This window comes from Lynx canadensis, chromosome C2 (assembly GCF_007474595.2).
Source record: "Lynx canadensis isolate LIC74 chromosome C2, mLynCan4.pri.v2, whole genome shotgun sequence".
Lineage (NCBI taxonomy): Eukaryota > Metazoa > Chordata > Mammalia > Carnivora > Felidae > Lynx > Lynx canadensis.
Window position 1 is genome coordinate 91,707,234 of NC_044311.2, and position 17,141 is coordinate 91,724,374.

General features: G+C 37.1%; 1 protein-coding gene across 1 annotated transcript in view; it reads left to right on the forward strand.

The window, feature by feature from the left end:
- Positions 1 to 686: 686 nt before the first annotated feature.
- The window catches only part of POLQ (DNA polymerase theta), a 126,431-nt gene continuing 109,976 nt past the window's right edge, over positions 687 to 17,141 (forward strand). Inside the window, exons 1-7 of the mRNA XM_030330387.1 lie at positions 687 to 903; positions 1,374 to 1,553; positions 3,510 to 3,640; positions 5,295 to 5,451; positions 7,115 to 7,223; positions 11,396 to 11,615; positions 14,202 to 14,349. Of these exons, the coding sequence (XP_030186247.1) occupies positions 723 to 903; positions 1,374 to 1,553; positions 3,510 to 3,640; positions 5,295 to 5,451; positions 7,115 to 7,223; positions 11,396 to 11,615; positions 14,202 to 14,349 (1,126 nt within the window). The 5' untranslated portion in view covers positions 687 to 722. The remainder of the gene's footprint in view (positions 904 to 1,373; positions 1,554 to 3,509; positions 3,641 to 5,294; positions 5,452 to 7,114; positions 7,224 to 11,395; positions 11,616 to 14,201; positions 14,350 to 17,141) is intronic.

Below are 17,141 nucleotides of genomic sequence, written 5' to 3' on the forward strand. Positions count from 1 at the left end.
TACCTTGCCAAAAGGTAGAGCACAGGTCCATCAACAAGCTCTTGGCTTAGAATGATCACCCAGGCACATTCAGAGCCCATTCTTTGCAGCGTTAATACAGACTTCGAAGGGGTCTGCCAGCAGTCCCCGACTCGCCGTCACGTATTCGTCAGAGTGTGATGGCCACAGCAGGAACTGCAGAAATAGCCTCTGCCACACCATCATACACTACGAGAGCGGCTGATTATGCTCCACTAGAAACCCGAGGTTTCACTTGTATAATATTTTGCACACATAATCTGTTATAATTTTTTAATACAACACTTTAAGAAGAGTTATTTCCCTGATCTACCTATATTAGCAAATCTTGCTATTCAAATCAGAAATGGACCAAAAAAAGTGCTTAGGCTAACCCGATTATAAGTGCAGGTTATATATACCGAGTCTCCCCCCTCCCCGCCCCCCAACCAGGCCCAGTTTAGCTTCTCTGACCCTAACCTACAAAGAAGGTTAGAGACTGGAGGTCTAGGACACCACTGAGAGACGCTCCTTCCCCACGATTCTATGGTTTTTCAGGATACTCTCACCACTGAGAACTCTATGGTTCCGGCGCGGGTTGGGAGGTCTGAGTTTGAAAACCGTGGCGGGAAGATGGTGGCTACACCTGTCATCAGGCCCTGTTTCTGCCGTGTGGGAAGACGCTGGGAGTGTGGCTTTCCCTGAATGGCCAAGAAGAGTTCGCGATGAATCTTCCGCGCTGGAGTGGGAAACGGCGACGTTCAGCATCAGGCTCGGACTCCTTCTCGGGAAGCTGCTGTGACAGTAATGACAGCCCCCTGCTCCCCTCAGGGCCGGTGCTGAGTCCTCCCCCAGGCCTGGGGCGCTGCTTGAAGAACCTCGGTCGCCTGCCAGCAGCAGCTGCAGGTACTCTCGGGCCCTCTGGGGGCGGCGGGTGAGGTGGGCAGCTCTGCCCAGCCACGTGTCGGGAGGTGTACGTAATTACAGCACAGAGCTTGCTTGTTTGCACAGCCTGCTAGGCTTCTACTCCCTTTCTCAGTTTGTGACTCCTGACTGGTGTGGAAGGTCACTTTCTGTTAGGACATGGACGTGCATATTGGGCAACAGCCTCGTGATAATATTCAAGTGGTTTGTGGGTCATTCGACCTTTACAGAAACAACTTCCTAGTGGCCAGTCTAATCATCTGTGGGAGGCTCAACGCCCAATAGTGCCCAGGGCTCCTTACAGATCCTTATATGGGAAAATGCTTTATGTCAGGATATGCTCTATGTAGCCTCACTGCAACACACAGGGATTCCAAAACACGGTGGAGGACTACTGAAGTCATATATTGGAATTAGATTCAACTCTTAATTACTTTTTTCTTTCCTGAAAGGGGAATGCAAGCAGACAGTTTCTGACGATCAAATGGACAAGTTGCTGTTGGCAAACTGGGGACTTCCTGCAGCGGTTCTGGAGAAATACCACAGTTTTGGTGTAAAAAAGATGTTTGAATGGCAGGCAGAGTGCCTTTTGCTTGGACAAGTCCTGGAAGGAAAGAATTTAGTCTATTCAGGTATTAAAATTTGTGCAAATTAATTTCTTTATTACTTTAAAGACATGAATGTAAAGGATACTCTATTGAGGTAGTTATGAAGTAGTTAAAAGGTAGTAGTTATGAGGTTTTAAAAAGTGAATGAGACAGTGATTTATAACTAGAGAAAGTCTTAAGTCTTAAAATATGAAAAGTGGAATCTCATATACATACTTAAATTATGCAAATTCCATTATATTGGTGGTTGGTAGAGAGCAAAAAAGCAGACAATTAAAAATTTTTTTTACATTACTTTTGGAGAGACAGAGAGAGACAAAGAACAAGTGGGGGAGGGGCTTGAGAGAGAATGAGACACAGAATCCGAAGCAGGCTCCAGGCTCTGAACTGTTAGCACAGAGCCTGATGTGGGGCTGAACTCAGAAACTGAGAGATCATGACCTGAGCCATAGTTGGACGCTCAACAGACTGAGCCACGCAGGTGCCCCCAAAAGCAGACAATTTGAGGAGAGCTGTTCTACTTGCCATTCCTCTCAACAAACATGTCCCAGGGTGAGTGTGCAAGGGAAATGTAAATCTGTTCTCCCTGCCCCCCACCCCGTTGATCTCAGTTGCCTTATGGTGTATGAACATTATACATTATTTATTTATAAATTGACTCGCTTTACAGGGTTGCATACACAAAACCTCATGTAATTTGTTTTATAGAAGATTTATATAGGCTTTCAAGAGCAACTCTGACATTCATACTACTTAATTTTTTTGCTGTGCTGACTTTAGAACTTACTTGGTAAGATGCACTTTCTTTGTATCAGTTTTCTCTGAAGTTGTGAGTGATCCAGGTTTTTCCTTATGGCTGCAGCAAATAGTTATCATTAGAAATAAGTTCAGACTGTGGAATCAGATTGGTTGGGTTTGAAAACTAACACTTGCCGCCTGTGGCAATTAATAGCATATTAATAGAAAGCATGAGAGAATGCTTAGAAGAGTTCTTGGCACGTAGAAGGTACACAATAAATGCTAACTGGTGACAGTGGTAGAATGGCCTGACCATTTCCGCTGCTTAAACCAAAACTTGAGTGTCATTCGTATCTCTGGTCACCAACTTACATCAATTAATTACCAAGTCCAGTGTGTATTATCCCAAATAGCTTGATTCTGACTACTCTCTGTTTTTAGGTACATAACCTAGCTTATTATCCTCTCTCTTGTAGATTATGCTATCATCTTCTAGATTATGGAGTAGCCTTATAACTAGTTTATCTTTTCTCTCTGGTTTTGTTCTGCCCCTGCACCCAAAGTGGTCTTTATAAAGTACATGATCTTGCCACTCCTTTTTATGAAACTCATCATTCTGTGTTGCTTTCAGGATAAATTCTAAAGTCCTTATGTGGTGGGATTATAAAATTCTTTTTCATGTGGCACATTCATTTATCTTCTCTTACTCCTACTGATTTTATTTCAGGCTTACTAAATTACTGTCATCTGAATTTACCAGGTTTTCCTCCAGGCCTTTGCACATGCTGTTTCTTTTGCTTGACATTCCTTTCCTCTTCCATTGTCTTCTCATAACTTCTATTTCCTTTCCATAAACTTTGTTACAGCTCTTCTCTCTCAGCTTCTATCATAGTTCCTATCACAATATATTAAAGTTGTTTATCTCCTTCCTCAAAGCGGGGCTTTTAACCATTCAGTACTTAAAGGAAAGGATCTTTAGATACAAACTAGGGACTCAATATTCATCATTTATTGTTCCAAAAAGGATTTGTTTAATAATTCTCTTCTGTGTGAGGCTATCTAGAACCCTGGTTTGAAGTCAGTGGGGTTTAAGCATATAAAGTTTTCAAATGCTTGTAGGGGCCTTAATGATAGGTTAGTCTTAGGCCCTGTAGTTACTGGATGTGGTTTAAAACATTTATTTGTGCAGTATGTCAAATATTACTTCTCTTTATGATAACCTTATGGAATAATATGTTTTAGCTCCGACAAGTGCTGGAAAGACTCTTGTTGCTGAACTACTTATGTTGAAGAGGGTTTTGGAAATGCGGAAGAAAGCTTTGTTTATTTTGCCCTTTGTCTCTGTGGCTAAAGAGAAGAAATACTATCTTCAGGTAATGTTCTTGTACTAAGAACATTATTGTGATAAGACCTGTTATTGGGGCTGTGTTAATAATAAGTTTCTTTTATTGCATTCCAGTGTTGCTTTGAAAGTTGACCATTTATGAAGAGAAACTTTTTTTTTTATTAAAAAAAATTTTTTTTAACATTTATTTATTATTGAGAGACAGAGAGACACTGAGCATGAGCAGGGAAGGGGCAGAGAGACGGGGAGACACAGAATGTGAAGCAGGCTTCAGGCTCTGAGCTATCAGCACAGAGCCCACTGTGGGGCTTGAATTCACAAACTGCGAGATTATGACCTGAGCTGAAGTCAGACGCTCAACCGACCGAGCCACCCAGGCACCCCAAAGAGAAACTTTAAAAATATTGCATAAAAGAGAAAGGATCATCAAATCAAAAGAATGATTGGAAATTGTCTTAAAATTTATAAACTTTCCCTTAGGAAGTAAACATAATACTAATGCTGATTGAGTCATAAATTAAAAAATCAGCATTTTAGCTGAATTTAGGATTAGAGAGAAATGTGGAAAGGAAAGGGTATTTACAGAAACATATCCTATCCTGAGAGCCGTTCGGGAATATTTAAGGGAAGAAGAACAAAATCCATTGGTGCTTAGGTAGAATCATATACCACTTCAAGCCTGTGGTCTGTTCTATTCTGCAAAAGTGAGTAATGTTTTTTATTTGTATGATACTCACTGGTTTTTAAGCCATTTTTACAAATACAGTGTTTCATTAGGTAGAATAAAGTTACTATTGTGATTTCTGCAGTGAAAAAATGCTGTGTTGGAATGGCAAGACTATTGTACTGGTGGTCCAGAAAATCTGGATTCTAGTCCCAGTTTTGCCATTAACTATGTTTTCACACCAGGCACATAATCTCCTGGGCATCAGTATTTTCATTCTTAAAATGAGGATGTTAACCCTCAAACTATGGGTTAACTCAATAAACACTCAGAAACATTTTATTGAATGAACAGCTCTCAAGTTCAATGGTTCTATAAATCTTTTTAACAGTTATTTCAGAGGCCAAATAGCCAACAAAGCTGGTCCCACATCCTCTCAACTTAGACCAAAGTAACAAAATGATGAAAGGATCCTTTTTATTAAGAAGGTATGTTAGTTACAATTTAAACTAAAAGAAAATTAACATCAAAGTCCCACTGCATTTGACTTTTGAAAACTTCCATTGTATAAAAAATTAGTGGGATAGTAAGAATATTTTTTTCATGAAGTATAAATTTGTTTCTTAAAGTGTTACATTAGTGTTTAAAAAAAGACCTAGTTTCTTGCATGTTTTTAGAATAAAAATTTAGTGCTTAATTTAGTAGTTTTTTTCCCCCAATTTTAATTTCTATAGATAGCTCTAGGAAATGCTGCCTTAATGCTATCATTAAAATGGCATACTTAATTTTATTTGGCTTTGTCTTAACAGAAAATCTCTGTTCTGAGTTTTGTCAGTTCTAAACTTCATATTTTTAGTATATGATTCTAAAAAGAACCAGTGTATCCTGGCTAGGAGCAACCAACAGTAATCTAATAAATATCTTTCGATACTTATGTCTGTGTCGTGGAATAGAACCAATCTACAATCCATGAATTTCAAATATTTTTACCTGTATTGTTCCTTTTTACTCAATTCAGAGTCTGTTTCAGGAAGTAGGAATAAATGTGGATGGTTATATGGGCAGCGCCTCCCCCACAAGGCGTTTCTCTTCCTTGGATATTGCTGTCTGCACCATTGAGAGAGCCAATGGTCTAATCAATCGCCTTATAGAGGAAAATAAGATGGACCTATTAGGTAAGAAAAGTAGGAAATAAGCAAATACTTTCTGTTGCTATTTTTTGTTGGAATGGAGTGGAGCTTTTGTGATTTCTACGTGTCCCATGTTTTTTCTTACTGTCTGTCATCTATTTCTGAAGTTGAGAATTGGCATCTGTAATGTTAGGAACTCTGTGTAAAAAAAAAAATTGTGTCCTGCTGCTGTTAATTGACTATTTCCTTGTATATACTTTACAAAACATAGAGGATATCCTTGAGCCCTCAAGTCATTTCTCATTATTTCTCTTCTGTCTAAACTTTACCAAGAATAGAAGGAAGCATGCTGGGGCTGGTTCTGTCATATCCACAGTTACTGTGTATGTATATTCATTATCATGTTCTAATGCTAAGATATCTAGATTTTCTTTAAATCCAAGATATCTAATGCTAAGATATCTAGAGGCTACCATTTAGCAGGGAAATGGTAGGGAGCTATAGAAGCTGACACTGTATTTGAACTTAGGACTCTAGGAAGATTTTCTACCTTAATACTTTTTTTTTCTTTAATAACCTCTTAGGAAAGTCTATGTAGAGGTAGCAACAGGAAGAGAATGGTTGTAGCAGCAACAGAAGCAGCAGGAATATCAGTTAGCTATTCATTGAGATCCTGGTGAACTTAAATGGTAAAGTAGGAGTAGGGTAGGAGTGAGGAGTGAAATCAAAGATTAATAAGACATGGCTCTGCTCTATAAAGCTTAGAGAAATCACAGTCACCAATTTGTATCAGAATTGTCTTATTACTTGTGATCCAATTGGATTATAAATATGTTGAGGATTGCAATAGAATCTTATTAAGTCTTATATCTAATATATTGAGCACAGTGCCTGGCACACTAGGGAGAATAAATATTTTTTGAATGAGTGAGTGAATAAATGTTGAAATAACTTATCATGCCGTATGATTTTGAGATAGCTTACCAATGAGGAAAAGGAACATCATGCCATTAGGAAATAGACCTGAAAGATCTTGATTTTGGTGGGCAAGATTTGTAGGGAGGATACCATCGCCTGTGAAAACCATGACATGATGACCTTTAAAGGAGGTATTGGTTGATACTAAATTTTCAATAATTCTTGAGCACTATTCCAAGTGCACAGACTGGTTTAATTCACTAACTAGTGGAGAAGGGAATTACGGTCATATTTATGTTTTGTAGTAGGGTGATTCACTAGCCTATCACTTCCAACAAAAACATCTCTTAAAATCACTTCTTTCTTCTTGATCTGATCTTGTTTTTCTAAGCAACTTCCTAACATCAGTATGGTTGCCCTGGCTGTTTTCCCCCATAGAAAAGTCAATACACTGAATAACTGTCATAAATGTATTTGATGTCTCATTGTATATACATTTCTACAAGGTTGCCAGTAAAGAAGTGTCTGAGTAATAAGAGGCAGTTTTCTCTGAGTTAGCCCTGATTTAGCTAATCATTGATTTTTAGATCCAGAATACTTATAGTAGGACCACTTATGATGCCTTTAATGTCTTGAAAAAGGATCATCTACTATGTGAAATCTAATTTTTGTGTTAGGGTTAGAAATTTGTATCACCTGCAATATATTATAGTAATGACAGCTACTTAGTGTATAAGATATTGGGTCTTTTAAAATTTTTCTTGAAATTGTGAAATTTTGTAAAATCTAGGAATGGTGGTTGTGGATGAATTGCATATGCTGGGAGACTCTCACCGAGGGTATCTGCTGGAACTTTTGCTGACTAAGATTTGCTATATTACTCATAAGTCAGCATCTTGGTAAGTACCTGAAATAACTGAGTTCCTGAGATTCTAGCAATGTTGAGAAAGGGTCTGCAAAATAGGTATGAATTAAATAAATTAAAGAAGTAGAATAGTACCTATTTAGAACAAACTCATGTATAGCAGTTAGTTTTTATTCCAAAAGAAGTACATAAGACTGAGAGTGATTTTATTTTGTAAACATTTAAAAATTTCTGACTACTCACCATTTTTATGATAAAATTTTAAAAATACAGTTTTTGTATTTGTCAGTTATACATTCATTGTATTTAAGTAGTCAAAGCTAATTTTGAAAAATAGCATTTCTTCATCCTCCACTTATCAGAGGTAACTACTTTCAACTCTCATAGCTTTAAAAACAATTATTTACAGTGTTATCTCTAAATGTAACCACTTGAGTTTTTAGTTTTACAGTTTATATTGATTACTTACTGTGGAAGATGAAGATCTAGCTCTTTTTTTCTCATTTCAGTATGTATGTATGTATTTATTTTTTACTTTTCTTTAAATCCAAGTTAGTTAACATATAGTATAAGAATGGTTTCAGGAATAGAATTTAGTGATTCATCACTTATATATAACCCCCAGTGCTCATTCCAACAAGTGCCCTCCTTAATGCCCATTACCCATTTAGCCCGTCTCCCCACCTACCTCCCTTCCAGCAACCTTCAGTTTGTTTTCTGTATTTAAGAGTCTCTTATGGTTTGCCTCCCTATTTTTATCTTATTTTTCCTTCCTTCCCCTATGTTCATCTGTTTTGTTTCTTAAATCCTACATATGAGTGAAATCATATGATAGTTTTTTTTCTGCCTGATTTATTTCATTTAGCATACTGTTGTAAATGGCAAGATTTCATTCTTTTTGATCACCAAGTAATATTCCATTGTATGTATATGTGTGTGTGTGTGTGTGTGTGTGTGTGTGTGTGTGTGTGTGTATATATATATATATATAAAACACATCTTTTTTTATTCATTTGTTGGTCGATGGACATTTGGGCTCTTTCCATAATTTGGCTATTGTTGATAGTGCTGTTATAAACATTGGGGTACATGTGCCCCTTCAAATCCTAGCTCTTTTTTATATTCTTTACTTACCCAACCGAGTCTCCCATCACCTTCCCTCCACCCCACAGTCTCTGTCTTCTCATCACCTTCCCATTCTCCAAATACTGTTATGTCATAATTTTGCTCAGATCAATATTTAGTGTTATGCTGTTAGGACTATACATGCCATTGCCAACTGAACCATGTAGTATATATTGTGACTACTTTTACTTTCTAAATGATGTTTTATTTTCTCTGAAATTAATAAATGTTTTTTTTTGTTTATTTTTTTGATGGCCTGTGTTTTGTTGTTGTTGTTTTTCTTTTATTTTGTATTTATTATGTGAGTGTGTGAACTGGAGAGAAGAGGAGAGGGTGGGAGAGAGGGAATCTTAAGCAGACTCCATGCTCAGCATGGAATCTGATGCAGGACTCCATCCCACAATCCTGGGATTATGACCTGAACTGAAATCAAGAGTGGGACGCTCAACCGAATGAGCCACCCGGGCACCCTAATGGTTTGGTTTTTTTTTTTTTTTTTTTTTTTTTTTTAATTTTTTTTTTTCAACGTTTATTTTTGGGACAGAGAGAGGCAGAGCATGAACGGGGGAGGGGCAGAGAGAGAGGGAGACACAGAATCGGAAACAGGCTCCAGGCTCTGAGCCATCAGCCCAGAGCCTGACGCGGGGCTCGAACTCCCGGACCGCGAGATCGTGACCTGGCTGAAGTCGGACGCTTAACCGACTGCGCCACCCAGGCGCCCCAATGGTTTGGTTTTCTATGTCCTTATCACTGATTGACCTCCAGCCTCTTTCCCACTTATGTAAATTTTCATCCAACATGTTTTAACACATTTGCTATTATACCAAATTCATCTTCTTGAAGTTTCTCCAAAAGCCTTCTGAACTGTTCCAATCTGATAGGTGGGTACACTATATATGTATATGCTGCACAGCATTTATTTTAGGATCTTTCTTTATCATTATCATTCATTCCTATTACTTTTTGCTTGAATCAGAGCACCCCTTTTTTGGATAATTTATGTTTTCCTCATTTTGCTGAGGACATCTTTCAGGAAAATCCACTTTATTTTAGTGTACAGGCTATTACGCATGTGATTTTTTTGAAAATTTTCATGTCTGAAATGTTTTATAGCTATTTCATAGATTGTCCAGGTATAAAAGTCAAGATTTCCTTTAGAGTTTTTAAGACATTACTTCATTTTCTTGTTAGTGTTGAGAAATCCCATGCCATGCTTATCCTTTGTCCTTTGTATAAAATTTTTTAATTCTCTCTGGGAGTTTTTAAGGCTCCTTTTATTCCTCAGTGTTGTGAAATTTCATGCTGATGTGTCTTGGTATTCCATTTTTGTTCATTATACTCAGTACTCAATAGATTCTTTCAATCTGGGAGCTCTTATGTTTCAGTCTAGGGAGATTTTAACACCTTTTGCAGTATATGAGAAAACATGGAGATAATCATCTATATCTTAAAGCAGTAGGGATATAGAAGATGTGACTAATACAATTACCAAATTTGACCTAATGGATGTATGTAGAAGAATTACCAAATAAAAGCAGAATGTTCCTTTCAATGAACATAGTAAATTTGTACTAATGCTGAGCCATAAAGCAATATATTTTAAAGGGTTTAAGTCACCTAAAATCTATTCTCTGACAAATGGGATTCAACTAGAAATAAATATAGGAGAGGCATGACTAGAAAATTCACACTGGAAATTGGGAAAAACATTTTGACCCATTTTTGGGTCAAAAAAGTAATCACAGTAGAAATTGGAAGATAGTTTGAAGGCATATCTCCTAACAGAACTTTTGAAATGTAGCTAAAGTTTAAAGGGAACTTGATAGTATAAAGTGCATATATTATTAAAGAGGAGAGACTGAAAAATTAATGCATTATTCATCTCAAGAACATAGAAAAAGAATAGTAAAATAATGCCACAGAAAGTAGAAGGAAAGAAATAAAAACAAGAGCAAAACTTATTGAAAGAGGAAAGTTATTATCTAGAACATTCACACACTTCTACGATCAAGAAAAAACCCAATACGTCAATGGGCAAGCACCTTCAACAGGCATTTATAAGATGGTATCCAAATGGTCCATAAACATGAAATGGTCTTAATATCATTACTAATCAAGGAAATGTAAACTACTTCTTCAAGGGGATATTACCATACACTTTCCAAAATGGCTAACATTAAAAAGATTGGCATTTGCAGCAACGTGGATGGAACTGGAGAGTATTATGCTAAGTGAAATAAGTCAGTTAGAGAAAGATATCATATGGTTTCACTCATGTGGAATTTGAGAAACACAACACATGAATATAGGGGAAAGGAAGGAAAAATAAGTTACAAACAGGGAGAAAAACCATAAGAGACTCTTAAATACAGAGAACAAACTAAGGGTTGATGGGATGGGGGTTTGGGGGTTGGAGAATATGGGTGATGGGCATTGAGGGGGGTACATGTTGGGATGAGCACTGGGTGTTAATGTAAGTGATGAATCATGGAATCCACTCCTGAAGCCAAGACTACACTGTATGTTAGCTAATTTGACAATAAATTAAAAAAGAAAAAAAAGATTGGCATCTTTTTTTTTTTTTTTTTTTTAATTTTTTTTTCAACATTTATTTATTTTTGGGACAGAGAGAGACAGAGCATGAACAGGGGAGGGGCAGAGAGAGAGGGAGACACAGAATCGGAAACAGGCTCCAGGCTCTGAGCCATCAGCCCAGAGCCTGACGCGGGGCTCGAACTCCCGGACCGCGAGATCGTGACCTGGCTGAAGTCGGACGCTTAACCGACTGCGCCACCCAGGTGCCCCATCTTTTTTTTTTTTTTTTTTTTACTAAGTGGTGACAAGATGTGGAACAATAAAACACACATGGATTATGGAGATACTTTGGTACTGTCTCTGGAAACCAGTTTGACATTAATAAAATTGAAGATAAGCTATAACCCAGTAATTTTATTTCTAGGTGTGTACCTTAAAAATGACTTGGTGTATGTCCTGAAGGACATGACCAAAAATATTGTTAGCAACACTATTTGTAATTAATACTATGTATCTTTTAACATCATTTTTGTTTATTTTTTACAGCCAGACAGATTTAGCCAGTCCTCTGTCTAATGCCGTGCAGATTGTTGGCATGAGTGCTACTCTTCCTAATTTGGATCTTGTGGCTTCCTGGCTAAATGCTGAACTCTACCACACCAACTTTCGTCCTGTACCACTGTTGGAGTCAGTAAAAATTGGAAATTCTATATATGATTCTTCAATGAAGCTTGTGAGGGAATTTCAGCCCAGTCTACAAGTAAAGGTAAGTCAGTATTCTTCGATCAGTATTCCCAGTGTTTGATTGCATTTTCTAGCAAGTTGTTAACATTTTTTGAGTTATATAAGTTAGTGGTCGCAAAGTAGTTGAATATGCTTTACATCGCCATCAGAAGGATTATTAATATTTTTTTTATTTAAAAAATTTTTTGTTTATTTATTTTTGAGAGAGAGAGACAGAGTGTGATCAGGGGAGGGGCAGAGAGAGAGGGAGACACAGAATCCAAAGCAGGCTGCAAGCTGTCAGCACAGAGCCCAAAGCTCGAACCTGTGAACCGCAAGATCATGACCTGAGCCGAAGTCAATTGCTCAATCTACTGAGCCACCCAGGTGCCCCAGAAGGGTTACTTAATATTAAGCTAATTGGTTTCATCTTAAATAACTGGTGGTGATGGTGAGAGAGGAAATGTAGTTGTGCCTTGAATTTAAATGATTATCGTTTTGTGGGGCACCTGGGTGGCTCAGGTGGTTAAGCGTCCGACTCTTAGTTTCAGTTCAGGTCATGATCTCACAGTTGCTGGGTTTGAGCCCTGCATCAGGCTCTGTTCACGGTGCAGGGTCTGCTTGAGATTCTCTCTCTCCCTCTCTCTCTGCCCCTCCCCCTCCCCCACTCATACGCTCTCTGTCAAACTTAAAAAAAAATTATCATTTCCAGTAAGTATAAGTAATAGAAAATAATATAAATAATAAGTAATAACTGATTTTGTAGATTTTTCTTTTTAACTGGGAAAAGATTTTCTTATGATTTAGTTTACTTACTAAATACTAATGTGGAAAATGAAACTTTTGTTAAGTAGTAATTATAATATATAGTAAACGGGAAAAACATTTTTGGAGTCAGACCTATTTCTGGTATTCCATAGAGATTCTTGATATGACTGATATTAGTTGAATCACAAAACCTCTCTGAACATACTGTCTTCCTCTATAAAATGCGATGTAACACTTATTGTAAGAATGAAGTATGGTTTTAAAAAACTGGCATCTAGGAAGTGTTTGATGAATGACAAATTTCCTCACACACCGATAAATACAGTTAAAAAATTTTAGTTCACAGTATTTTTTTAGGTCTGATTTTTCAATCCTGACATTAAAAAACTGATTCATCATCTGTGGAGTGGGGCATCTTCACATTTTATAAAGAGCTGTGCCTCTGAGTACTGAAACAGCTGGAGTTGGTAATAGGAGTAAATTCACGTTTCAGTACTCTCATAGGTATGCATTTGTAGCCTCTGTATGCCTGGCATGGAATCTTATTCAGTTGTTTTGCTTGGTACCCCAAACTGCAGCAGACTGTGCCTTGGTTACCTCAATGAAATATATATGTAAACACATTTATTTACTGTCCTATTAATCTCTTTCTATTATTATGTCTATGCCTCCACCCTATTTGAATCACTTGACCCTTATTCGGATTATTGAAATAGTCTCCTAATTGATCTTTCTATTTCCCACCTTCTCCCTTTTCAGTCTATGCTTAAATCAGGAGCTAGTGATCTATTTAAAATGAGCATCCGAGGGGTGCCTGGGTGGCTCAGTCGGTTGAGCGTCTGACTTCAGCTCAGGTCATGATCTCACAGTCTCTGAGTTCGAGCCCTGCATCGGGCTCTGTGCTGACAGCTCAGAGCCTGGAGCCTGCTTCAGATTCTGTGTCTCCCTCTCTCTCTGCCCCACCCCTGCTCATACTCTCTCTCTGTCTCCAAAATAAATAAAAACATTAAAAAAATTTTCTTTTTAAATGAGCATCCGATCACATGACCATTATGTTCCCAAACTTGGAATGCTTCCTTGTTTCATTTTGAATGAAGGCCAGCCTCTTTTTGGTAGCCTATAATGCCCTATGTGATCTGTCCCCAGCCCCTTAGTGCTCTGACCTCACCTACTACATTCCTTCTCACTCCCACCACAGCCACATTGCTGTTCTATGATACACCAAGAATCTTCTACCTCAGGTTCTCTCTGTCTGGAATGCTTTCCCCCCACTCGTCAGCATGGTTTACTCTTTCACCTTTGGACCTTTACTCAAATGTCACTTTCTGAGACCTTCCCTGGCTAACTCATCTAAATTATAATGTCCTCCCTTTCCTGGTCCCTATTTTCCATTTTATTTTTAGCACTCTTCAAAATTCTGTGTGTTTTACTTAGCTTGTTTTTGTTATTATCAATCCCTTCTTACTGGAGTAGTAAAATTCTGAGGGCAGAGCTTTTTTTCTGCTTTGTTCTTTATCTCCAGTACCTAGAACAGTATCTGGTATGTAGTAAATGTTTGTTCATCAAGTGAATGAATGAATGAATGAATCCAGTTAAACACACTGACCTTCCAGTTTTGAGAACTCACTGGGCTACTAGACATTTACATATACTTTGTTCTACCTGAAATTACCTTGCATCATAAGGAAGCTTATTTCTTTTTTTTTTCTCTTGCTTTTTCTTTGTTACTGACTTTGTAACTGGTTTTTATTATACCTTTCAGTAGAAAAAAACCTTCCCCAATAAGCAAAATGAGTGACTTGAAACTGATGTGAAATGTTTTGAAAGACCACTAAAACGACTATTTCTCTTTCTTTTTTAGGGAGATGAGGACCATGTTGTTAGTTTATGTTATGAGACCGTTTGTGACAACCATTCAGTATTACTTTTCTGTCCATCAAAGAAATGGTGTGAGAAGTTGGCAGATATCATTGCCCGTGAGTTTTATAACCTACACCATCAAGCTGAGGGTAAGTTACTGATGGAAATGAAAGCCTCTATTTTCAGTATATTTGCTTAAAAGTAATGTTAATGATTATATAAATAAAGTATAGTTCTCTTTGATCATTGCCTCCACCTGCCCACTGGACACTCCTTTACAAAACTATGCTCCTCTCCTTATCCTCATTATAGACAATGTATACATACACTCGGGCTAACCTTCAGATTTTTGTAATACTGGATTTATACAGGTGCATACTACTAAACATACAAGATTCTTCATCTGGGGTCCATGGGCTTTGAGAGATATCTTTGAAGCCCCTAAATTATATATAAAATTTCATATACACATTTTTCTGGAGAAATCAGACATCTCTCTCTTTATATTTCCAAACTCTAAGAAAGAATCACACACATATACATATGTATGTATATAAACACATATGTATTTTAAAATCAGCTTTATTGAGGTTTAATTTATATACAATACAATGTACCCATTTGAATTATATAATTTAATGAATTTTAACAATTGTATACATTTGTTTAATCCCTACTCTAATGAACATGTAGAACATTTTATCCTAAAATGTAATCTTTGCTCTTTAGCTATCAATCTCCTCTCTATTCTTAGCCCCAGGCAACCTCTGATCTGCTTTCTGTTTCTCTAGATTAGTTGTGACTTTTCTAATAATTTCATATAAATGAAATTACATAGTATGTATGTGTGTTTTATGTTTGGCTTCTTTCAGCATAGTATTTTTAAGATTCATCCAGGTTGTTAAATCTATTAAACTGATTCTTTTTTATTGCTGAGTAATAATTTAGTGTATAGCTATGACTATTAGTATATATTTTACTGATTCTAGGATGAGCCCTGTTCCCTTACCACTTTTGCTAACCTGTGGTCCCTTGGGGTCCAAGATAGGTGTAGAGAAGACAGAGACCAACCAGTTCTGGTCACAGAATATTAGGATATTTTATGAATTCATTATGCTACTGCAGTCATGAGGATAGGTGATAGATACCTCAAGCTTAGATCTAATAAGTAAACTTTGCTTGAAGTTTATTTTGGGAAGACTCCAGCCCAACATTATAATACTGCTTTTATTTCCCTCCTAATTGATGTTTCCTATACTATGCCATTTATATTCTTTATGTTGTACCATAATAACTTAAATTCCTTTGATAGACAGAAATATTATTATTACCTTCTTTGCTTGAGATTCTGTCATTTTGATTTATCACAAGGGTTCCCAAATCCTGGTGCTTAAATTGGAGACTGGGCTATGATGAACTTTTCACTAGAAAAGTAAAGACAAGGCAGCACATTTTTTGTAAAGCTGAAGTTTAAATTCTGAAATTATCCCTACTAATTTCTTTTATGTTAAGATGACTTTTCTTCGGAAATAAAGGTATCAATCAATGGTAGTTTTAAAAAAATGTTTAATTGTACTTAGCATAATAAAACATTGACAAGCCTCTCTGAGTCTTTAAAAATTTTTTTTAATAAAACACGTTTTTTTTAAATATTTATTTTTGAGAGAGACAGAAACAGAATGTGAGTGGGTTAGGGGCAGAGTGGGTTAGGGAGACATGAATCCAAAGCAGGTTCCAGGCTCTGAGCTGTCAGCACAGAGCCCAACATGGGGCTTGAACTCACAAGCTGTGAGATCATGACCGGAGCCAAAGTTGGACGCTCCACCGACTGAGCCACCCAGTGCCCCCCAATTTTTTTTTTAATGTTTATTTATTTTCGAGAGAGAGAGTGAGACAGAGTGTGAGCGGGGGAGGGCCAGAGAAAGGGAGACACAGAATCCAAAGCAGGCTCCACGCTCTGAGCTGTCAGCATGGAGCCCAATGTGGGGCTCGAACTCACGGACCATGAGATCATGTCCTGAGCTGAAGTTGGACGCCCAGCCAACTGAGCCACCCAGGCGCCCCTCTGAGTCTTTAAAATTTTAAGAAAAGTTTACCTAAAATATTTTTTTAATTAGGAAATAGAAGCTATATTAAAAATATATCTTATGAGAAATTTGCTAGTTCAGAAATCCAAAAGTTTGGGAGATTCTTTAAAGAAAACATAGTTCCTACACCTAAAAAAGTTGAGGTCTTACTTAATAAGGGAGCAGGTTACACAGAGAGACAAAAACAGAAGGTAATGTGTGATTAATTACCACATTAGTGGCAAATAGGCTAGAAAAATTGTCACACAGAAATAGGTTCCTAGGTGGTTCTGACACTGCTGGTTGGTGGGACACACTTTGAGCAAGGATTTTTTTTTTTTTTTTTGCACACATTTTAATCATTTTTATTGAGCATTGGCACTTCCATTTTTCTGAACCTTTAGGGGGACATTCTATATTTGCTTTTTATTCATCCTTCCTTTCAGTCTTTTTATTCAAACAAGACATTTAGTCTGATATCAAGTAATGCTGGTTTCAAAGGCTTAGCGCCTTCTCACAAAGAAAATGACATTTCCGAGTATTCTCTACCATATACAAACACTTACAGTTATTTAAAACTAGATTTTATATACCTATACCTATACCAAATGGTCCGCTGAATTTTCTGTTTTGCCATTTAATGTATCTGACTTTTGCATGGAGGCAATTATGCACAAGGTGATCCACATCCTTGCAAAAACTGGTATATAAAATGATTTTCAGAGAATTTAAAGGCTGTCATTACTAGAATTATAAGTGGAGAATCTAGAATTATTATTGGTCAGTATTAAGTCTACTGGCATTCTGTTAAGTTTGTTTTCTCTCTCTCCCATCATCTCCTCTATGACCATTTCCTATTTGGAATGCCATTTCTT